At 47.3% G+C, this 25,428-nt stretch overlaps 1 protein-coding gene across 1 annotated transcript in view; it reads right to left on the bottom strand.

The window, feature by feature from the left end:
- Nucleotides 1-25,428, bottom strand: part of LOC140718649 (A disintegrin and metalloproteinase with thrombospondin motifs 7-like) — a 193,526-nt gene that overhangs the window by 129,296 nt on the left and 38,802 nt on the right. Inside the window, exons 4-5 of the mRNA XM_073032672.1 lie at nt 10,869-11,065; nt 1,333-1,416 (exon numbers count right to left, since the gene is read on the bottom strand). Of these exons, the coding sequence (XP_072888773.1) occupies nt 1,333-1,416; nt 10,869-11,065 (281 nt within the window). The remainder of the gene's footprint in view (nt 1-1,332; nt 1,417-10,868; nt 11,066-25,428) is intronic.

Genomic DNA, 25,428 nt, shown 5'->3' with positions numbered 1-25,428 from the left:
GCCCAAACTGTCGATGGTTTATCCCTCTCCATAGATGCTGCCTGACCGGCTGAGTTCCTGAAACACTTTATGTGTATCAGCACTCTGCCATAGTTGGATGCATCAGCAAGCGAGATGAGGCAGAGTACAGGGCTACGGTGGGAAACTTTGTCACATGGTGCGAGCAGAATCATCTGCAGCTTAATGTGAAAAAGACTAAGGAGCTGGTGGTGGACCTGAGGAGGGCTAAGGCACCGGTGACGCCTGTTTCCATCCAAGGGGTCAGTGTGGACATGGTGGAGGATTACAAATACCTGGGGATACGAATTGACAATAAACTGGACTGGTCAAAGAACACTGAGGCTGTCTACAAGAAGGGTCAGAGCTGTCTCTACTTCCTGAGGAAACTGAGGTCCTTTAACATCTTCCGGACGATGCTGAGGATGTTCTACAAATCTGTGGTGGCCAGTGCTATCATGTTTGCTGTTGTGTGCTGGGGCAGCAGGCTGAGGGTAGCAGACACCAACAGAATCAACAAACTCATTCGTAAGGCCAGTGATGTTGTGGGGGTGGAACTGGACTCTCTGATGGTGGTGTCTGAAAAGAGGATGCTGTCCAAGTGGCATGCCATCTTGGACAATGACTCCCATCCACTCCATAATGTACTGGTTAGGCACAGGAGTACATTCAGCCAGAGACTCATTCCACCGAGATGCAACAGTGAGCATCATAGGAAGTCATTCCTGCCTGTGGCCATCAAACTTTACAACTCCTCCCTTGGAGTGTCAGACACCCTGAGCCAATAGGCTGGTCCTGGACTTATTTCCACTTGGCATAATTTACTTATTATTATTTAATTATTTATGGTTTTATATTGCTATATTTCTACACTATTCTTGGTTGGTGCGACTGTAACAAAACCCAATTTCCCTCGGGATCAATAAAGTATGTCTGTCTGTCTGTGTGAGTTGTTTCGGAGTTCCAGCATCTGCAGAATCTCTTGTGTTCCTGAAACTGAAGGGTGTTTTCAATGTGTGAGAATCTAGAATTAGAGAACCCTGCTTAAAGAAAAGGGCCATCCAGTTAATGCACTGGGATTCTCTTCCTCAGTGGGGAGTGGAAGCAATGTCTGAACATTTTTGAAACAATGGACAGATTCTTCAGAAATGCTTCTGGTGAACAAGGGCCTGACTTGCTGAGTTCCTCCAACCTCCAACATTTTGCGTGTGTTACTGGGTGGCAGGTACAGCCAATTAGATATCTTTTCTATTACACCACATTCAATACCAATCCCATGTGGACTGGTCCCCCACCACCGATGACTTAATCAATCCATTGGCTCCGTCTGCTCACCTCGTCTTCCTCCAACAGCACAAGACGTACAATGATGATGTTCACCGAGTTCCCAATACTGGCATCACGGAACAGCCCAGCCACCTGTGGAGAGATGCGCCAAGAGCCAGTGAGAGAACAGCACAGCCACGTGTTACAATGGGACGGCAGTGACCTCCTACAGCACTCGTTACACCCCAGGCATCTCCAAGACACAATGAGGTTGGCTTGGAGATTGGATTTATCAGCATAAAAACAAAATGCTGGGAGGTCTCACCGAGTCGGGCAGTATCGTTGGAGGGAAATGCACAATCGCCCAAAAATCCACATGAAGGGGTTTGACATAAAATCAAACAGCACAGAAACAGGCCCTTCAGCCCATCATTACCATGCTAACCAAGGTGCCTTCTAAAGCCGGTCCCACTTACCTGCATTCAGCCCAGGTCCAAAGTTCAAAATAGATTTATTATCAAAGGACATATTAGTTAACACCTCTCAAAGTCCAACCCTAGATCCTCACGGTTAGAGGTGGAAACGGGTGAGGCCAGCCATCAGAGCTCTGGTGAAGCTGTATAGGCCAATCCCCTGTACGGTGGATTTCAGAAACAATGATGAACTCCAACCATTGACTTTGGACAATGGAGATGGGAGGTCATCGATGGGCTGAATTCCACTGGGAGCTAAGGACCCATGATGAAGACATATTTGTTACCACATATTGCCTTGAGATACAATGTCTTGCAGGCATTTGCAGGAAAAATACAATAGAAGCATTAAAAAAAACTGGCAATCAACATGGAAACATGTGACAGAAATAATACTGAGAACATGAATTGTAGAGTCCTTGAAAGGAGCCTATAGGTTGTAGAAACAGTTCATAGTAATGCTAATTAAAGTTATCCACGCATATTTACACGTCTGATAGTCGTAGGTTAATAACTGTTCCTGAACCAGGTGGAGTGGGGCCTAAGGCTTCTGGGCTTCCTGCAGCGAGAAGAGAGCATGACCTGGACTGTGCGGGTCCTTGATGATAAACTCTTCCCATCTGTGAACCAGCCCAAATGTACGCAAGCTGTGTCTTCAGGTTCCTCAGCCTCAACTCAAACCCCGTTCAAAGTTCAAAGTACGTATTAGTTACCGCCTCTCAAAGTCCAACTCTGGATGCTCATGGAAACGGGTGAGGCCGGCCATCAGAGTTCTGGTGAAGCTGTATTGGCCAATCCCCTGTACAGTGGACACAATGGATTACAGAAACACTGATCAACTCCAACCAGACCATTGACTTCACACAATGGAGACTGTGCACCAACGCAACTCCTCCAGTTTTCAGGGAGAGGTACGAGGTGACCCTCAGAGCCAACTGTGTCCATTTGCAGGATACCGGAGCACACGGACATCTCTGGACAGCTGCTTTTTCCACTTCCAGGACAACAGGAAACATCTGGTTTCCTGGAATATTAGAACATCTCCATCCTTATTTATTTCCTCTTATTTTCAAACCTATTCCTGCCCAGATACTTACCCAGCATGCAACAGTGATAGATGTCACAGCATTACTTGCCAACACACGCACAAAACGCTGGAGGAACTCAGCAGATCAGGCAGCTTCTATGGAGGGTAAAGACCAGTTGAGATTTCAGGCTGAGACCCTTCATCAGGACTGGCCAGAATAAGAAGGGGGAGGAGGACTATAAGCTGGCAGGGAATAGGTGAGACCAGGTAAGTGGGAAGGGGGATGAAGTCAGAAGCTGGGAGGTGATAGATGTAAGAGGTAAATGGCTGAAGATAAAGGAATCTAATGGAACCTCCCTGATTCTGGGGAATTTATTATTGCTTTTTAAATTTTATTTTATTGAGATAAAGCGCAGAATAGGCCCTTTGAGCCACACCACTCAGCAATTCCCTGATATAATGTGAGCTTAATCATGGGACAACTGGTAGATCTTTGGACTGTGGGGGGGGAGATGGGAGCAACATACAAACTCTTTACAGGCAGCAGTGGGAATTGAACCTGGGTCACCTGTACCGTAAAGCACTGTGCTAACCACTACACCACTGTGCCACCCCTCGAACTATGTTGCTGCACTGCTCTGATGAAATTGCCTGGGCCGAGACCCTTCATCAGGACTGAAACATTGTTTATTCCTTCATAGATGCTGCCTGACCTGCTGAGTTCCTCCAGCACTGTGTGTGTGTGTGTGTGTGTGTGTGTGTGTGTGTGTGTGTGTGTGTGTGTGTGTGTGTGTGTGTGTGTGTGTGTGTGTGTGTGTGTGTGTTGCATTGCTTAAGATTTCCAGTATCTGCTGAATCTCTTGTGTTTATGATGCAATGATCCGCACGGACACGGAAAACAAAGTTTTTCATCGTAATTCGGCACACGTGACAACAATAAACAAATGACTAATTAATTTTTTGAACCACAGATGGTGGGCCCTTGCTGGAGGGTGCAGGCCCTCCCCAGATTACGGCAGGTTTCGTCCCCGTAAACTCTTCATGCCCAGTCTGCAGTTTAGAAGTGCAGCCGCAAACTGTATTCCCAGGTGGCACAAGATGCCCACAGCCTCTGGCAAATCCATCCCCATCCACCCTGCCAGAGGCTGGCTCATACATACGGACTAGACACGTCGGGCGTTCGTGAACTGGGGAGGACCTGTATCGGAATTACTCCCATTGTCAAAGTTCTCACCGGCCACTCTCAGGGTCCCTGGCCACGCTCGCCATTCCTCCCTGACCAGTAGCCTCCCGTTCGGCCACTCCTGGAGTCTCCAGGTTTCCTCCTGGCCGATCCCAGAACTTGATAGCCAGTCTCAGAGCCCAGCCGTGTCCACCTCCTCAGCCCATCTCACATTTCCCTGCAATGCAGCCGTGAGCTGTCGCACAACAGGACAATTGTCAGCAAACAATTGTGAGTAGAGCCAAACCTGCTGCACTTCAAGTATTTCAATAAAGGCTTACAAGTGTTTGGTTTGAGTAGAGACCTTCCTGAACTGCTGCTAAGAGCTCTTCAGATGATTTAATGGATCCGATATGGTAGACTGAGAGAATCTTTCCATCAGAACAATTGTGCAGCAAGCAGGGCTTGTTAGTCTCAAGCAGCTAAAATGGAACGGCTTTTCAAGTGACATTCTTCGAAGGAACATGAATAACAAACTTGGCTATTTTTGCCTTGTTTGCCAGTAAATCTTAATGGGTTGGAACACGGAAAATAAAGTCTGTGTGTTGGCAGAGTGCAGTTTACATCCCTGAGACTTTCCATGGAACTCTGTAGCTAAAGGAATTCCTCTGCAGTTTAATGCACCTTCTGGGCAAGATGGTGCCGAGCTGCGGTCTCCGTCAATTTTAAATTCATAGAGATGGCTTTGGGGTCAGAGAGGGGAGCTAGGGGTCAGGTTAGAGTTTAGAGACTTGGAGAAGATGGCGCCAGCAAACAATGCGAGCGAAGGCAACGTCCTTCAGACAGCTCACGAAACTACCTCAGTAGTACGTCCTTTACTATCTCCAGAGGAGACAGTACGTCCTTTACTATCTCCAGAGGAGACAGTACGTCCTTTACTACCTCCAGAGGAGATAGTACATCCTTTACTATCTCCAGAGGAGACAGTACGTCCTTTACTATCTCCAGAGGAGACAGTACGTCCTTTACTACCTCCAGAGGAGACAGTACGTCCTTTACTATCTCCAGAGGAGACAGTACGTCCTTTACTATCTCCAGAGGAGATAGTACGTCCTTTACTGGAGACAGTACGTCCTTTACTGGAGACAGTACGTCCTTTACTATCTCCAGAGGAGACAGTACGTCCTTTACTACCTCCAGAGGAGACAGTACGTCCTTTACTATCTCCAGAGGAGACAGTACATCCTTTACTATCTCCAGAGGAGACAGTACGTCCTTTACTGGAGACAGTACGTCCTTTACTACCTCCAGAGGAGACAGTACGTCCTTTACTATCTCCAGAGGAGACAGTACGTCCTTTACTATCTCCAGAGGAGACAGTACGTCCTTTACTACCTCCAGAGGAGACAGTACGTCCTTTACTATCTCCAGAGGAGACAGTACGTCCTTTACTATCTCCAGAGGAGATAGTACGTCCTTTACTATCTCTTTCAGATATGATTCTACTGTGAAGCTGTGTGCAGTGGGAACCTGTGATTTACATTTTGATGGTGTGTTTTCCGGCCAAACGAGCAATCTGGCGCTTTGCTGTCTCCAAGGGAGTTCGGTGAGGTTTTGAACAAAGTGTGCAGCCTGGAGAAGGGTCACAAGCCCACGTTTGACTCAATTTCTCGCCGATTAAAGCATCAAGGAAGATTGAAATCGAGGACAAGAGCGGAAGGTGTACAGGTGCTCAGCACCTGACCGGTCTCTCTCTCTCCCTCGCGCTCGATGCTGCCAGAGTCGTGGGTCTTGCACAAGGTTGAATCGACGCGGTTTGTGAATTGGACTCTGTGTTCACGTTACGACGTGTTTCCGGTTTCTGGTCACTCACTTTTGTCGCTGTTTTGTGCAATTTTGATCGGGGCACACTGGCTCGGCAGTTGCATTCAACGAACGACACAACGCTACATTGAACTGAACTGAACTGGGCTGGGTGTTCCCGAAATGTTTCGATACCTTTGTGGTTTGACGTTTTATATTCTGTGCTTTTCACTCATTTTTTTTGCTCTTTTCGTGATTTGTTCCTTTGTTTTGCGTTTTGGGGGTTTGACGCTTTTCTTTACGGTGTTCTTTGTTTCGTGGCTGTCTACAGGAAGACAAATCTCAGCGTTGTATACTGCGTACATTGATAATAAACGTACCCTGAATCTCAGGGTCAAGGATGTGGACGATCTGTTCTACGATCTGCATTGGAAGGCCAGTGACCTGGACGTCGGGATGAAGGACAGCTGTGGATGTTGGGCTGTCCCAGGTCAGTGGGTCCCAAGATTGGATATCCACGCGGGCAGGAGGCCGAGGGAAGCACACGGGCTGCTCAGTCGACACACCTGGAGTTCGGGTCCTGTCATCGGCTAGTTCAAGGGTCAATACCAAAGATCAAAGCCGAAAGGTCAATCAGAAATCGAGGCCCACAGGCCCGTGGCTGGAGGACTTTGCGCGTGTGTGGGTGAGTGCGGGGTAGGAAAGGGGCTCGTTTTGTTGTTTGGCGTGCTGTTCTGCCGAGCTATGTTAGCGCTGGGATGTGAGGCGACACTCGCGGGCAGCGCCCCAGTGCATCCTTCGGTTGTGTTGGTTGTTAATACAAGCGGCGCATTTCACTGCACGTTAACACGGAAGTATGATATTTAATTCCGAGTCTGGATTTGACCAGAGGGACTGCTGCAAATCGGCACAGCAAGCTTCCACAAACAGTCTTTATGGAAAGTGTCCACTTCGCCAGTTTTGGTCTTACAGACTGAAGTGTGAGTATTGTGCAGGGGACTCTTCCATTTCTCATCCAGGCTCTGGGGGCTTTCATGCCCAGCTGGGAGCTCCAGTGAGTCCGTGTTTTAACGATTCATCCCAAAGTTAGCACTTTCCACGGATCTTCTTCGTAGTGTCAGCGTGAAGCAGGATCTGAACTCACAAGAGAGACACCTAGTCAGGGGCAGGCTGGGCCTACTCCCAAGAAATAGGGGCGCAATGGTTTTATGCCTAACTTGTTAATCAAACCTCTGAATTCTGCAGAAAGCCGCCAGTTTCTACAGATGTACTGTGAAGAGCATTCTAACTGGCTGCATCACCATCTGATATGGAGGTGCCAATGTATAGGATCGGTAAAAGCTGCAGAGGGCTTGTGAACTGAGCCAGCTCCATCGTGGGCACTATCCCCCCACCTCCGACAACACCTCCCAGCAGGTAATGCCTCCCAGAGGCAGCATCCATCACTCAAGATCCTCACCATCCCGGACATGCCCCCTTCTCGGCTCGGAACATCAAATATTTATTTGTCTCTGTGGATTTTGGCTGACCTTTTAAGTTCCTCCAGCATTTTGTGCGTGAACTGCTCAAGATTTCCAGTATCAGCAGAATCTCTTGGGTTTCGGATATGGAGAGGATGCTTCCCTTGTGTGAGAATCAAGAAATATGGAGTACGATTTAACGGCAAGTTTCACCATAGTCAATGTTAAGGTTACTCTCTTTCTTGCAGAATCATTGGGATTCTCTTACTAAAAGGGGTGTGGAGGCAGCAACCCTGAACATTTCGGAAATGGTAGATATACTCAGCAGCCTGCCCCTGACTAGGTGTCTCTCTTGTGAGTTCAGATGACACTTCACACTGACACTACGAGGAAGATCCGTGGAAAGTGCTAACTTTGGGATGAATCGTTAAAACACGGACTCACTGGAGCTCCCAGCTGGGCATGAAAGCCCCCAGAGCCTGGATGAGAAATGGAAGAGTCCCCTGCACAATACTCACACTTCAGTCTGTAAGACCAAAACTGGCGAAGTGGACACTTTCCATAAAGACTGTTTGTGGAAGCTTGCTGTGCCAATTTGCAGTGGTCCCTCTGGTCATCTGCTTGTTAACGCAAATATCTAATCAGCCAATCATGTGGCAGCAACTCAATGCATAAAAACATGCAGACATGGTCAAGAGGTTCAATTGTTATTCAGACCAAACATCAGAATGAGGAAGAAATATGATCTAAGTGACTTTGACCGTGGAGAGATTGTTGGTGCCAGATGGGGTGGTTTGAGTATCTCAGAAACTACAGATCTCCTGGGACTTTCACAATCAACAGTCTCTAGAATTTAGTCTCGAGAATAGTGTGGAAAACTAAAAACATCCATTGAACAGCAGTTCATTGAGAGAAAACAACCTGTTAATGAGAGAGGTCAGAGGAGAACGGCCAGACTGGTTCAAGCTGACAGGAAGGCGACTGTGACTCAAATAATCACACATTATAACAGTGGTGTGCAGAAGAACGTCTCTGAATACACAACACATCAAACCTTGAAGTGAATGGGCTACAGCAGGAAAGACCAGGAACACACACTCAGTGGCCTCAGCACACAGGAGGTACCTAGTAATACGGTCACAGAGCGTTAATTGAAAATTACAAGAATAAACCGTACAATGCCTTTTCAATCTCACCATCATGGTCGATGTGGTAAGTACTGTTCTATTACATTCCGTAAAACCAATAGGACCGTTGATGCTCATGTGGCCCCCTTGGGAAGGGTTGGTTCACTACGACAATAGTTGAGGGGTTTCCTCACCTAACACGGCCCCTCACCCTCTAGTAGCGGAATAATCCTAGACTCTTGTCCTCTACCATCGAGCCCTCGTGGCTGCACTAAGCTACACTCCAACCCTCAGCATGTCCTCCTGCAGCCTGGATCGTGCCAGATGGCAGAACTCCCCCACGGGCATCTCGATGTGCTGGGAGACCAGTATTGTGGAATAACACAACCACAGTCGGGATTTACAAATCAGTGAAAAAAAATACATCATTACAGCCTTTAAGCTTCTGTATTTTGGTTGTGAGGAGTGGTGTAGAGGGAAGGAAACAAGCTTCCTACCCAGATCCTGTTTGCATTATACCTGGTCTCAGAATAAAGATAATGATTATATTCCATTATCACATATACGTTGAAACATAGAGGGAAATAAGACCATATGATCATAGGAGCAAAATTAGGCCATTTGGCCCATCGAGTCTGCTTCCTTATTCAATCATGACTGTATTTTCCCTCCCAACCCCATTCTCCTGCCTCCTCCCCATAACCCTTGACACCTTGTCTAATCAAAAACCTTTCATCCTCTGCTTTAAAAACACTCATAAATTGGGCTCTATAGCTGTCTGTGGCCATGAATTCTATAGATTCAGCACTTTCTGGCTAAAGAAATTTCTCTCATCTCTATAGGGATGTCCATCTATTGTGATGCATCATTTGTGTCAAATCGAATCAGTGAGGATGTGCTGGGGGCAGCCCACAAGTGTCGCCACACTTCCAACGCCAACATAGCACGCCCGCAACTCACTAACTCTTTGGAACACGGGAGGAAACCGGAGCACCTGGAGGAAACCCACGCGGTCACAGGGAGAAGGTAAACACAAAGTACACTGCAGATGCTGTGGTCAAATCAGACGTACAAAAAAGCTGGATGAACTCAGCAGGTCGGGCAGCATCCTTTGAAAGAAGCAGTCAGCGTTTTGGGCCGAGATCCTTCGTCAGGACTAAAGAAGGAGGGGGCAGGGGCCCTATAAAGAAGGTGGGGGGAGGGTGGAAAACCAATAGAGGAAAGATCAAGGTGTGGGGGAGGGAACAGGCAGGAGAGGTGAAGAAGGAATCTAAGGGGAAAGCACTACGGGTAGTAGAAGAAGGCAGAGTCATGAGAGGTGATAGGCAGCTAGAAGAGGAGACAGAGTGAAGGTGGGATGGGGGAAGGGAGAGGGAGGGAATTACTGGAAGTTGGAGAATTCGATGTTCATACCAAGGGGCTGGAGACTACCCAGACGGTATATGAGATGTTGTTCCTCCAACCGAAGTTTGGCCTCATCATGGCGGTAGAGGAGGCCATGTACGGACATATCCGAATGGGAATGTGAAGGAGAGTTGAAGTGAGTGGCAACTGGGAGATCCTGTCTGTTGTGGCGGATGGAGCGGTCCTCCTCTACATCGGCGAGACAAACTACCATTTAACTGAGTAATAAATTATGTATCTAAATGACACACAGAACAGGTTAGAACACTAACAATACTACCAATACTACTTCAGTACTACAGAACTGTGTATAAGTTTCCAATAGTCATCCATCGAGGAATTCCGTGTAGACTGCCGTACACTTTTGATTGACTGTAAATGAACAAAATTAATGCAGACACCTAGTGCAGATAATGGACTGCCTTCATACAGAGCTTGCAATGATTGCATCCTCCAGATCCCCACTTTTATTCTAACATTCAAGATGATTGCCTAACGTTTGCTGGATCCTCTCCTTGGACTCAAGGCACCAGTGGCATCAAGATGTCTGTCAACGAACACACGAGTTGTTTGCTGAGTTAATGGCATGAGGACAAAAGACCAAAGAATTTATCTAGCTCTGTGTGTCTCTCCCAATACTTGTGGATCGAACCCCTATTTACTGAGGCACTTTTCCCCTGGTTCTTGGCTCTTCACCTAGACCGAAGGATCGGTGGCTAGGACAGACCCAGGGTGATTTCACAAGTCCGAGTTCAGAGCTTCCCCAACAACAGCAGCAATCCAGTGGCGGCTGCGAACTGTGAGCCCTGAAGTCTTTGTGGGAACCTTTGTAACTTAGAAAGTAGTATTTTGTGTGGTTTATTCGTGCTTTCTGCTTTATGATAATAAATTAGGCTTAAGTTACTTTGTTGTACTTATATGCCCATTACCACATCTCCTGGACACTTGAACTGGTTGGGTATTTTGGGTCTGATAAACCCAGCCCGATACACCTGGCTACTTTTTTCTATTAGTTTTTGTTCTTTAAGAGTTGTCCCAAATAAACACCTGCCCCGATGAGCCAATGGCCCAATAAACCGGAAGCCATTGTAGTTGGTAAGTGATTTGAAATGTTCTACTAAAGTGGGGAAGCAATTGACAATTACTCACCATGTTCATGATGGTGAAGACGTAGGCCTCAATGCTTTCACTTCCATGATGCTCCACCATTTTAGTGTCTGCCACCACCAACGTCTCCACCCACCTCTCCTTGCTGATCGACCGCTGCTTAATCCGTCTCTTGCGCTCTTGTTTCTTCTCCCACCTTTCCCGTTTTTTTTCCAGATGTTTCAAGTTCTTCAGGGAATCTGAACAAGTTCCAAGGAGGAACAGAGAGTGGGATTTGACTTTGGCACTGCTTGACATCATTGGGATTTGTCAAGGAACAATCCCTCCCAACACCTTCTCCCCCACAATCCCTCCCAATGCCTTCTCCCCCACAATCCCTCCCAACACCTTCTCCCCCACAATCTCTCCCAACGCCTTCTCCCCCACAATCTCTCCCAACGCCTTCTCCCCCACAATCTCTCCCAATGCCTTCTCCCCCACAATCCCTCCCAACGCCTTCTCCCCCACAATCCCTCCCAACGCCTTCTCCCCCACAATCCATCCCAACGCCTTCTCCCCCACAATCCCTCCCAATGCCTTCTCCCCCACAATCCCTCCCAACACCTTCTCCCCCACAATCCCTCCCAAAGCCTTCTCCCCCACAATCCCTCCCAACACCTTCTCCCCCACAATCTCTCCCAATGCCTTCTCCCCCACAATCCATCCCAACGCCTTCTCCCCCACAATCCCTCCCAATGCCTTCTCCCCCACAATCCCTCCCAACACCTTCTCCCCCACAATCCCTCCCAATGCCTTCTCCCCCACAATCCCTCCCAACACCTCCCCCACAATCTCTCCCAATGCCTTCTCCCCCACAATCCATCCCAACGCCTTCTCCCCCACAATCCCCCCAGCACCTTCTCCCCCACAATCCCTCCCCAGCACCTTCTACCTTACAATTCCTCCTAACACCTTCTCCCCCACAATTCCTCCTAACACCTTCTCCCCCACAATTCCTCCTAACACCTTCTCCCCCACAATCCCCCCCAGCACCTTCTCCCTCACAATCCCTCCCAACGCCTTCTCCCTCAAGTCAGGGACAATCCTCCCAACACCTTCTCCCCCACAATCCCTCCCAACTCCTTCTCCCCCACAATCCCTCCCAACTCCTTCTCCCCCACAATCCCTCCCAACACCTTCTCCCCCACAATCCCTCCCAATTCCTTCTCCCCCACAATCCCTCCCAACTCCTTCTCCCCCACAATCCCTCCCAACACCTTCTCCCCCACAATCCCCCCCCCCAGCACCTTCTACCCCATGGCATGAAGTCATGACACCTGTCTTCTAGCTCCATCAATCCACCTCAGCGCCATATTGAAATCTAAAGTCAGGAAGTTACGTTTCAGCTTTATAAAACTCCAGTTATACCACATCTGGAGTATTGTGTACTGGAGTTCCGGTCGCCCCATTATAGGAAGGATGTTGAGGCTCTGGAGAGGGTGCAGAAGAGGTTCACCAGGATGCTGCCTGGATTAAAACGCATGTGCTATCACAAAGAGTTGGACAAACTTGGGTTGCTTACTCTGGAGTAGCAGAGGCTGAGGGAAGATCTGGTAGAAGTTTGTAAGATTATGAGAGGCACAGATAGAATAGACAGACAGAATCTTTTTCCCAGGATTGAAATGTCCAAAACCAGAGGGATACACTTAAGGAGAGAGGGGATAATTTGAAAGGAGACATGAAGGGCAGATTTATTTTGTACACAGAGAGAGGTGGGAACCCGGAATGCCCTGCCTGGGGTGGTGGTAAGGGCAGAAACATTAGGGACTTCCTAGAAACATTCAGATAGGCACATGAATGTGAGGAAAATGGAAGGATATGGACATTGTGCAGGCAGAAGAGATTAGTTTATTTGGCCATTTGATTACTAATTTAATTGGTTCATGGCAACATTGTGGGCCGAAGGGCCTGTGCTGTACTGTTCTGTTCTACAGTGTATTCCTTCAGACTCTAACACTCAAACTAATTTCTACAGATATACCGTTAAAAGTACTCTGACTGGCTGTATTATGGTCAGGAATGTACAGCAAGAAGCTGCACAGAGTCGTGGATCTGGCCTAATATGTACATCACGGCAACATCCCTTCTCACCAGCGGTAGGCAGTATCCACAGGAGGTGTTGCCTCAAAAAGGCAACACCCATCATCAAAGATCCCCACCACCCAGGCCGTACCACCTTCCTACAGCTCCCATCGAACAGGAGTACCGATGCCTCAAGTCCCACACCAGCAGGTTCAGTAACAGCTACTTCCCTTCAACAATTCGGTTCTTGCACCAACCTGCACAGCCCTAAACACTGGAGTTTACAAGCACCATGTCTGCTTTGCACTAAAATGGATATAGTTATTGTTTTGTTCTAGCTATTGTTATGATGACTTGATTTGTACTGTTGCCACAAAAACAAAACAGACTTTATGACAGTCATTGATAATAAGGGTGATTCTGAGACAGTGATAGGTTTAAAACACATATTGCTGGATGAATAATCCAGCCCCGTGGTTTGGTCACAGTGTTATTTCTGAAACACATGGCTGATTTTGAAGCAATTTCCCAAAACAAATTTACTTCAGTTATGTCTTTTCAGAGTCTTAACAGCCACAATGAGCTCACCCCTTCCTGAACTTACTGTGTGCGCAGGACTGAAGCCCACAATGAGTGTGAAGTACGGACAGAATTACTTCTGTCTGTACAGAAATAGAAAAACTTGATTGACACTCAATCCGGCTCACTGTTGTCACTCTCTGCCTTTTTCCCTTTGTCTCTCAGAACACTTTCAAATTCAGAGTCACTATCACCAGCGTATGTTGTGAAATTTGTTAACTTTGCAGCAGTAGTCCAATGAAATACATGATTCAAATAGTTAAATTAAATAAATAGTGCAAAAATAGAAATAAAAAAAAGTAGTGAGGTAGCATTCACATGTTCAATGTCCATTTTGAAATCGATGGCAGAGGGGAAGAAGCTGTTCCCGAATCGTTGCATGTGTGTCTTCAGGCTTCTGTACCTCCTCCCTGATGGTAACAATGAGAACAGGGTGTGCCTTGTGTGATGGGGATTCTTCTCACTGTTACCATGAGGTAGGAGGTACAGAAGCCGGAAGACACACACTCAGCGATTCAGGAACAGCTTCTTCCCCTCTGCCATCTGGTCCCATGGACACTAACTCATGTGTTAATATATATTATTTCTGTTCTTACACTACTTTTCATCTTTTCAATATAGAAACATATACTTACTGTAATTGATTTGTCTATTTTTTCCTTTCTACATTTTCTTTGTATTACAGTGTACTGCTGCCGCTAAGTTAACAAATTTCACGACGCAGTCTGTGATAGAAACCTGATTCTGATGGATGCCACCTTTTTGAGGCATCACCCCTTCTCTCCCCTTTCCCTTTATTTCCACTTCCTTTGTCCTGCTCCTCCCTCCTGTCTTCTCTCTCTCTCTCTCCTTATCCTTCCCTCTCTCCCCTCTCCTTCTCTCTGCTTTATCATTTCTAAATTCCTGTCTCCTCATCTCTTCCCACTCGTTTTTCGTTTTCTGCATCCTTCTTCTCCTCTCTTTCTCACTCCCAGCTCAGCGCTCGCACGACCAGGTTCAGGAACAGTTAGTTACCACCCCTCAACCATCAGGCTCTTGAACCAAATGGGGTAACTTCACTCATTGGTGTTCCCACAATGGATACTCTCACTTTAAAGACTCTATCTGGTTACTTCATGCTCGTTATTTATTGCTGTTTATTTAAATTTGCATTTGAACAGTTTGTTGTCCATTGATCCTGTTTACAGTAAATTTCCATAGATTTGCTAAGTATGCCTGCAGGAAAAAGAACCTCAGGGTTGTACGTGGTGACACATAAATACTCTGATAATAAAATTTACTTTGAACTCTCTCCCCCCCCCCCATCTTGTTTTCTTTCTCTGATTTTCTATTCCCTTCTTCTCTTCCTCGCTCTCTCCTTCTCCCTCCCTCCTTCTCTCCTTTTCCTTGCTGCTAGGATTCTGGAAACCTTCATAAAAATAACATTAAAATAGTTTTTTAAAGATTTCACATCAGTAGCATTTTGCAAAAGTAAAAACATGTGACTCTATAATTAACTCATGGAACCACATCAGCACCACTCCTGGCAGGAGGATTTAATTACAGCCTGATACATACTATGCACATATCTGAACATGCACATCTCGTGCCTATTCTGAACGTTCACCATAAACTTGTAGCAGTGTGGAAGAAATAAAAATAGAATCGATGTTTCATTTCTTGGGAGAGAAAACAGATCTAGCAGCCAGAAGTAGGAGGAAGCTGTGATCTTCTCCGACAGACACTTCACACTATCCCAAACTGGGATCACATACCAGTTTAGGCTTTGAAAAATTTTCTATAAAAACCCTGAACTAGTTCATTTTAGATCTGTGCAAAGAGCTATGATTAAAAACACTGGAATTTAAGCAATGGTAGTGTTTGATAAGACTGAAACAATAAAGGAGATGAGATAGACCAGACTTTATGGGAAGGAAAAGAGGAATGGGGGAAGGGAGGGAGTGAGAGAGGGGCAGAGAAAGAGGGGAGAGGGGGAAAGAGGAGTGAGAAAGGGTGAGAGATGGGGAGAGAGGGGAGGGGGAGAGGGGAGGGGGAGAGAGGAGGGGGAGGGGTGGAGAGGGGGAAGGGGAAAGAAGTGGGAAGAGGGGAGGAAGGGGAAAAGTGGGGGAGGGGAGAAGGGGGAGAGGCAGGAAATGAGGTGAGGGTGAGGAGGGAGGGGAAGAGGGTAAGAGATGGGGAGAGAAGGGGAAGGGAGAGAGAGGGAAGAAAGGGATAGGGGAGAAGGGAGGGGTTGGGATGTAGAGGGTGGAGAGGAGGTGAGGGGGAAGGGAAAAGAAGTAGGAAGAGGGGAAAAGGGAGGGAGGGAGGGAGAGGGGGAGACGGGGTTGAGAGGGGGAAGGGGAAAGAGGGAGGGAAGTGGGGGAGGGGAGGAGAGGAGGAGGAGAAGGGGAGGAGAGGAGGGAGAGAGGGGGAGAGAGGTAGAGAGGGGTGAGAGGGGGTAGAGAGGGAGAGAGCAAGGTAGAGAAACAGACAGACAGAGACAGAGAAACCAAGAGAGGAAGGGGACAGTGATACAGAGAGAAAATTTTAAAAAGAGACAAAGAGAGTGAGAGTGGGGCAACACACACAAAATGCTGGTGGAACACAGCAGGCCAGGCAGCATCGATAGGGAGAAGCACTGTCGACGTTTCAGGCCGAGACCCTTTGTCAGAACATCAGGTCTCGGCCTGAAACATCGACAGCGCTTCTCCCTATAGATGCTGCCTGGCCTGCTGCGTTCCACCAGCATTTTGTGTGTGTTGCTTGAATTTCCAGCATCTGCAGATTTCCTCGTGAGAGCGGGGCAGCTGAAGGTGAAGTAGAGTACAAGAGACAATAAAGAAGAAAAGGGGGACCTCCATCATCCAGGGCATGCCCTTTTCTCACTGTTGCTGTCAGATAGGAGGTACAGAAGCCTGAAGGCACACACTCAGCGATTCAGGAACAGCTTCTTCCCCTCTGCCAACCGATTCCTAAATGGATATCGAACCCTTGGACACCACTTTTTTTAATATACAGTATTTCTGTTTTATGCATATTTTTTAATCTATTCAATATACGTATACTGTAATTGACTTTTTTTTTCTCTACTAAAAATGTATCACATTGAACTGGTGCTGCTAAGTTAACAAATTTCACATCACATGCCGGTGATAATAAACCTGATTCTGATTCTGACATTAGACCTAAGCACAGGAGTAGCCATTGTCTTATTGGAAGGGCAAGACTGAGCAGCTCGAAGACCTACCCCCTGCTCTTATGTTTTTGTGACAGAGATTCAGTTAAGTACAAAAACAAGGTTATTTTGACAAATTTCCCACAGAGACCAAGGACCTGACAGCCCTATCCCTAAATCTGGAGTGTGATATTAAAGTTCCCCCCACCCTACACCCACCCCTCCCCCATCATGGTGGCGGTGACATCTGCTGACAGTCGTTGGTACTGCAGAGACCTTCTCACAGAGACTGAAGTTGGAACCTCTTAGCTGATCAGCGCTGAGGCCTGGGCCCGTCCGGGGTGGTCATACACAGCTCCAGGCATTACGGGCCAAGGGTCTGCTGTCCAGCCGACTGCCTGCACCTACATCCGTGCCCATGTGTCCCGGAAGAAGGGGCATGCAGTGTCTACAGATCTAACGGGGGCTTTACGGGAGCAGTGGGCAGCACAGGGGCTCGAGTGTGTTCTGGACAGAAGTGACTGCGTTATAATCTGAAGCTATTGACTGCAAATAGGGTGAATCGTGGAAAACTCCAGCTCTGTAATAAGAACCCAGTCCTGAAGAAGGGTCACGTGACCTGCCGAGTTCCTCCAGCATTTTGTGTCTGTCACAGTACAGGAGCATCCAGGTTCTTCAGCTCAAGATGTTGTGTCAACGTTTTAACCAACTCCAAGATTAGTCTAACCCTTCCCTCCTGCACAGTCCTCCATTTTTCTATCATCCATGTGACTGTCACAACTGGAGTCCAGGATTTACAAATGAATGAAAAAAAAACATCATTACAGCCTTTAAGCTTCTGTATTCTGGTTGTGAGGAGTGATTTAGAGGGAAGGAAACAAGCTTCCCCCCTCCATTGATTCTGGGGGGGGGGGGGCAGTTATACCAGAAGTGTTTGCGTCAGATTTTCAACATCTGCAGCATTTCTACTGATTTTCACAATGACAGATGATCCAGATCCAACACATTTAGCCCATTCTGCGTTGTTCACTGAACTCTGGGGGGGGGGGGGAGGGAATCGCGGGGGGGGGGGTGATGAAGCATGATTGAAGTGAGGGGTGATTGTGAACAGACAACAGATAATGGGCACGAACATATCTCCTGCTGTTAAATACTTTTCATCAGGTATACCTGTACACCTGCTCGTTAATGCAAATATATAATCAGCCAATCACGTGGCAGCAACTCAATGCATAAAAGCATGCAGACATGGTCAAAAGATTTAGTTATTGTTCAGACCAAACATCAAAATGGGGAAGAAATGTGATTGAAGTGACTTTGACTGTGGAATGATTGTTGGTTCCAGATGGGGTGGTTTGAGTATCTCAGAAACTGCTGATCTCCTAAGATTTTCATGCACAACAGTCTCTAGAGTTTACAGAGAATGGTGTGAAAAGCAAAAAAAAAGAAAAAATCTAGTGAGCGGCAAATCTGTGGGAAGAGAGAGAGAGGGAAAGAGAGAGAGGGAGAGAGGGGGGGAGAGAGAGGGGGGAGGGGGAGGGAGGGAGGGAGAGGGAGAGAGGGAGAGGGAGAGAGGGAGGGGGGGAGGGGGGAGGGAGAGGGGAGAGAGAGAGAGAGAGAGAGAGAGAGAGAGAGAAAGAGAGAGAGAGAGAGAGAGAGAGAGATAAAATCTGATGTGGCATCTGCACATATCAGGCTGTGCTGGGAGCTCCTGGGGCACACAGCTTGAGGACCCCCCACTGAACACGACTGCACCATCTGCTGTGCAGACGTGACAAATAAACCCGACAACACAGTCAGCACTGAGCCCTAACCCATCCAGTACCCGGTCCTACTAACCAGGGGCTCAGAGCTAGTCAGAGTCATGAGATTATAAGCTTGGCTTTATTTGTCACGTCACATGCTCACATGGCCGTCACGGTTCTGTAGCGGTTGGTGTAATGCTGTTACAGCTCGGGGCATTCCAGAGTTCAGAGTTCGATTCTGGCGCTGTCTGTAAGGAGTTGGTACGTTCTCTCTGTGACCGAGTGGAAGAATTGAGGATCAAGTGCAGGGTGGCCTCCGGGTGCTCCGGTTTCCTCCCACAAACCAAAGATCGGTTTAGTAGGTTAATTGGTTACTGTAAATCGTCCTGTATTTAGGCTAGGGTTAAATAAGTGGGTTGCCTTGGGAAGGTGGGGGCAGCTTGTTGAGCCGTTCTGTGCTGCATCTCTAAATAAAATAAAAATACAATGAGACATCAAAACGTCCAGTGAAATGACCCACACAGTCTGATGGTGTGCTGGGGGCAGCCCACAACTGTCACCAATACAACATGCCCACAACCTACCAACCCTGACCAGTACTCCTTCGGATGTGGGAGGGAAACCAGAGCACCCGCAGGAAACCCACAAGGGCACTTATTTATTTATTTAGTAGGCTACAGTCCTCACAGGCCTTCGAGCCACGCTGCCCAGCGATCCCTCAATTCAATCCAAGCCTAGTTACGGGACAATTTATAATGAACAATTACCTTACTAAATGGCAAGAATCGAACCCAGGCTGCTGGCGCTGTAAACTGTTACACTAATCGCTACGCTACCCTGCTGCCCCCATATAGTGTAGGAAGATCTGTGACCCACAGCTCCAGTGGTCATCTGCTGGGTGCTGGGGTAAGATGAGGCAGCTGAGTTCCAACCAGCAGAGTCTTTGGGTGGTAAAAATGATAACACTGCATGAATCCAATTGGTGGCTGCCAAATGAGGCACCGACAACGCACACAAAAACCCCAGCAAGAAACTCAAACAGTTCTGCAGGTGCTGGAAATCCAAAGCAACACACACTAAATGCTGGAGGAACTCAGCAGCTCTGGAGGGGAATAACCTGTCGATGTTTTGGGTCAAGTCCTGACGATGGTCCTTGGCCAGAAACGTCGACTGTTTACTCTCCTCTGTTGATGGTGCCTGACCTCCTGAGCTGCCCCGGTATTTTGTGTGAGAGCCTCAGCACGTACCGGCTCCTTCACCCGACTGAACAACACTGGGAACAAGAGGGATCTGTACCTCTCTGCAGGGAGTCTCTGGTTTACCCAGGCCGATTCATGGACACCCACACATACAGACAAGCTCCCGTAATAATATAAAATTCAAAAGTTCAACATATTTACATTGGTTTGTTTCTATGAACAGCAAAACTCATTTCCCCTCTCACTCCACACTGAGTACCGGTAATAGTGTCTCTTATCATCTGGTGTACATTTGATAGCACTCACTCACAGATACACACCCACACTCTATCTCCCCCTTCTCTTACCCCCCTCATTCTCTCTCTCTCTCCCCCCGCCCGAAGGCATTGTGTGAAATTCTGCCCACCACACTATAGATAGGAGGGACGTGATTAAGCTTGGAGAGGGTTTAAAAGAGACTCACAGGGACATTGCCTAGATTGGAGGACTTGAGTTATTGGGAGAGATTTTATTTTATTTATTTAGAGATCTGGAGTGGAACAGGCCTGCCCAGCCATTTGAGTCAACTTGCCAGTAACCCGCTGGGTTACCCCCATCCTAATCACGGGACAATTTACAATGGCCAATTAATAAACTAATCCACAGGCCTTTGGACTGTGGAAGGAAACCGAAGCACCCGGAGGAAACCCACATGTTCCAGAAGGCGGAATATAAACACCTGGCATAGGATGCGGGACTGAACTGGGAACTGACAGCCCGAGCTGTCACAGTGTTACACGAACCCCTACGACAGTTTGGGCCTGTTTCCCCACAGCAGGCTAAGTGGTGAGATCATGAGAGATGTGGATAACCAGAGGTGGTTTCCAAGGGTAGGAGTGGCTAAAACGAGAGGGTGAAGGTTTCAGGTGAGAGGGACACACAGAATGCTGGAGAAACTCAAGCCAGGCAGCATCTATGGAAAAGAGCACAGTCGACGTTTCAGACCAAAACCCTTCAGTGAGAGGGAGTAGGTTTAAGAGATTATGCAGAAAGTCGGGTTGTGGGGTGTAATTACCAAAGGAGGTGTGAAGTGGTTCTTCCCTCCACTAGCCTGAAGACCACCCTCGGCAAGGTGTAGCTCCTGCTTAGCCTCACAATCAGGATCATGAAGCCATGGGAGCAGGTGGTGGACGGTTGTATGAGCAGCCAGTGCATATCACAAGTCCTGGTTATGTGACCACTAACGCCAGTCAAACAATCTCTGAAGAGTATTGATAATGGCTGGGGTAACCCGTCTTGTAAAGACACTGCCCAGAAGAAGACAATGGCAAACCACTTATATAGAAAAATTTGCAATTGTCGCCAACCTACCGGCGCCAACATAGCATGCCCACAACTTACTAACTTTAACCAGTACGTCTTTGAAATGTGGGAGGAAACCAGAGCACCCGGAGGAAACCCACGCAGTCACGGGGAGAACGTACAAATTCCATACAGACAGTGATGGGATTTGAACCTGGGCCACTGGCGCTGCTATAGCGGTATGCTACTGAGCCGCCCGTTCAATTTATTATACCTTTCAACCCCATTCTGCTGCCTTCTCCTCGTAACCTTTGACACCGATTAATCAGGAATCTGTCAATCTCTGCTTTAAATACACCTAATGATTTGGACTCCACAGCCGTCTGTGGCAATGAATTCCACAGGTTCTCCAGCCTCTGGTTAAAGTTTCAGACTGTTGTCTTTACCATGTTGTCCACATAGTACTCAAAGTTCAAAGTGAATTTGTTATCAGAGTACACATGTATATGTCTCCATATACCACCCCGAGATTCATTTTCTTGCAGGCATTCACATTAGAACAAGGAAATAAAACAGAACCAATGAAAACAAACAAAGACAACCAGTGTGCAAAAGAAGACAAACTGTGCAAACAGTAATTAAATAATACTGAAAACATGAGTTGTAGAGTCCTTGAAAGTGAGTCTGTAGGTTGTGGAATCTGTTTAGCATTGGGGTGAGTGAAGTTATCCACGCTGGTTCAGGAGTCTGATGGTTGAGGGGTAATAGCCGTTCTTGAACCTGGTGGTGTGGGACCCAAGGCTCCTGTTCCTCCTGCTCAATGGTAGCACCAAGACAAGATGGTGGGAGTCCATCACGATAGCTAGTACAGTAACAACAAGTCAGAAGGGGCTCTCATTTATGTTCCAAGGCTGTGAAGGAATCTGGAAAAATACTTCCATGTTCATGTACAGCCTGCAAGACATTGAATCTCAGGGTTGTATATGGTGACATTTATGCACTTTGATAATAAATTTACTTTGAACTTTGACATTATCTAACCAACTAATAAATGCAAGGCATGCAGTTGACATCAAGTCTAAAACATGCTCCAAAGGCAGAAAGTTTTGGCGTGGCCACAGTGGGTTTTGTCTTCAAGTGTTCCAGTCATGTCGACACAATGATAAAACATTCCAAGAGCATTTATTCTGTAACATGAATGAGGGGACTGCCCAAGGCTTGCCAGAGAAACATCTCAGACTGAAACACTGACCGCCATACATGCTGGTATTTATGTATTCGTGCACATTTTATTCCATATCTGCATATTTAAATTCTAACTTGATTTTTTTATGTAACTCTTGATTTCTTACACACTTTGTGGCCACTTTATTAGGTACACCTGTCCGTTAATGGAAATATCCAATCCAGGGGTTCCCAACCTGGGGTCCACGGACCCCTTGCTAAATAGTATTGGCCCACGGCATAAAAAAGATGGGGAATTCCTAACCTAATCAGACAATAATGTGGCAACAACTCAACACATAAAAGCATGCAGACGTGGTCAAAAGGTTCAGTTGTTATTCAGACCAAACATCAGAGTGAGGAAGAAATGCAATCTGAATGACTTTGACCATGGAATGTAGATGCCAGATGGGGTGGTTTGAGTATCTCAGAAACTGCTGATCTCCTCGGATTCCACACACAACAGTCTCTCGAGTTCACAGGGAATGGTGCAAAAATCAAAAACCACCCAGCAAGCAGCAGTTCTGTGGGCGAAAATGCCTTATCCATGTGGACACTGACTAGACTGGTTCAAGCTGACAAGTAAGGCAACCAAGTGTTGCAACAGTGGTGTGCACAAGGGCGTCTCTGAACGCACAAAGCTCCGGGCTACAGCGGCAGGAGACCCACAAATGTACGTTGAGTGGCCACTTTATTAGGCACAGGAAGTACCCGATAACGTGGTCACTGAGAGTGTATGTCGATCAAAGATCCCTGCCATTCCTCTCCCTGGAGGCTGCCTGCCCAGTTCCTCCACCATTTAGAGTGTCTTACTGCCGGCACCGTTGGTGACTTCACTCAACAACATCGCCCTTTCTCAGTGGCCCTTCAGCCCTTCTAGTCTATTCTGCTTCTCCATGAGATGATGACTGGTCGATGGGATCTGCAACAAGGGAACAGAAAGTGGTGGATACGGCCTAGTCCATCGCGGGCGAAGCCCTCCCCACCACTGAGCATCTACAATGGAACACTGTCAGAAGAAAGCAGCATCCATGATCAAGGGCCCTCACCAGCCAGGACACGCTCACTCTTCACTCCTACCATCGGGAAGGAGGTACAGGAGCCTCAGAATCCAGACAACCAGGTTCAGGAACAGTTATTACCCTTCAAACATCAGGCTCCTGAACCAACAGAGGTATCTTCACTCATCTAAATTCCAAACTGATTCTACAACCTATAGACTTACTTTCAGGGATTCTACAACTCATGTTCTCAGAATTATTTAATTACTTTAATTATTTGCTTTAATTACTTTGCCTTCTTTTGCACATTGCCTGCTTGTATAATTTTTCATGAATTCTATTGCATTTCTTTTCCTATAAGTGCCCGCAAGAAAACGAATCTCAGGGTAGTATATATGGTTTCATATACTGTGCACACTTTGTTAATAAATTTAGTTTGAACTTTTGGAACTTTCCTTGACCTATGCTATTCCTGTCAGCTTAACGTCTTTTATCCAACAAATAACATTTCCACTTTTAATATTTATGATTGACTCCTGAGAAACACGGCTCCTGGGGAGATTGCAGCCGCTCACTGTCTGAGGAAGTCCTCGCAGATGGACTGTCACCCATTCTCGAGGGCTCACTGTCACAGGAACTGCAGAAACCTGTTCAGCTCCTCTATAACCAACGAGTTCCTGATCTGTTTCCAAGGGCAACAGTGGTTAGCAGAAGGCTTTACAGTACAGGCAAACTGGTGCCTGTAAGGGGTTTATACATTCTCATAAGGAGTTTATTCATTTTCTCGTGTCCGCATGGGTTTCCTCTGGGTGCTCTGGTTTCCTTACACAGTTCAAAGACCTACCAGTTGGTAGATTAATTAGTCATTGTAAATTGTCCCGTGATTAGACTAGGATTAAACTGGAAGGGCCTGTAGTAAAGGGTAAATGAATGCTGGTAGGGGTAGGATTGTTTCGTTGGCAGGCCTCTGGCAGTTTCCCCTTGATCAGATTACAAAATAAATGCTCTTGTAATGTTTATCATCATGTCCACGTGACTGGAACACTTGAAAGCAAAAACCATGTTCCTGGTCATCGACATCTCCATGGATCTACCCAGGGCATCATCCCAGAGGATCTATCCTGGGAATCAACATCCCCGAGGGTCTATCCTGGGCGTTAGCATCTCCGAGGGTCTATCCTGGGGGTTAGCATCCCCGAGGGTCTATTCTGGAGATTAGCATCTCCGAGGGCCTCTCCTAGGAATTAGCGTCTCCAAGGGCCTATCCTGGGAATTAGCGTCTCCTAGGGTCTATCCTGGGGATTAGCATCCCACAGGATCAATCTGGGAATCAACATCCCAGAGAATGAATCCTGGGCCCAACATATTGATGTAGTCATGAAGAAAGCCCAGACAAATAAGTGGCTTTGATGTGTTCCTTTGTCTGCCAGCCTATCACATTCACATCGTTGTCTGTGAGATCACTTCCTTATTCTACAAAGTCACAGATCCTCTCTCTTTTATCATCCCTTCCTTCTCTTTTCCACCTCCATCTCTTCTTACTCTCTTCTCTTCCTCGCCTGCTCTCAGTTCTTGGTCTAAATAGCAGCAGTGTAGCGGTTAGCGCGACGCCATTCCAGGTCAGGGTGTTCTGGAGTTCAGACCTCAATTCCTTTTGGAATCTGTAAGGATTTACCTGTTCTCCCCCATACACCTCGTTTGTTTTCTGTGGCTGCTCCACTCTTCTCCCACAGTCCAAATATGTACCGGTTAGCAGGTTTATTGGACATTGTAAACTGTCTTGTGACTAGGCCAAGGTTAAACAGTGGGTAAAAGGGCTCGTTCTGTGCTATGTCTCTAAATAAATCAGTAAGAGTTTTTTTTGGGGGGGGGGCCCACACAAAATGCTGGAGGAACTCCACAGGTCAGGCAGCATCTATGGAGGGGAATAAATGGTTCCCATTTCCCAAGATTATCCATCAGGACTGGAAAGAAAGGGGGCGGAAGCCAGAATGAGGTGGTGGTGAATGGGGGACGTTGGGGGGGTGGAAGAATGAAGTGAGAGGCTGGGAGGTGACGGGTGGGAAAGATAATGGGCTCAGGAAGAAGGAATCTGATAGGAGGGCAGAGTGGACCATGGGAGAAAGGAAGGAGGAGGGGCACCGGAGAGAGATGATAGGCAGGCGAGGAGAAGGGAAGGGGTGAGAGAGGAGCCAGAATGGGGAATTGAAAAAGAGGGGGAGGGCATCACTCCTTGTAGATGACCCTGGTGGACAGAACTGTACCTGTGATGGAACTGACTGAGTCCACTGCTCTCTGTACCTTCTTGCACTGGAGTTCCCATACCAGGCTGTGGTACAGCCAGTCAGGAAGCATTTC

This window comes from Hemitrygon akajei, chromosome 30, assembly GCF_048418815.1.
Source record: "Hemitrygon akajei chromosome 30, sHemAka1.3, whole genome shotgun sequence".
NCBI lineage: Eukaryota > Metazoa > Chordata > Chondrichthyes > Myliobatiformes > Dasyatidae > Hemitrygon > Hemitrygon akajei.
Note: the sequence above shows the minus strand (reverse complement) of the source record. Positions and strands in the feature narration are given on the sequence as shown.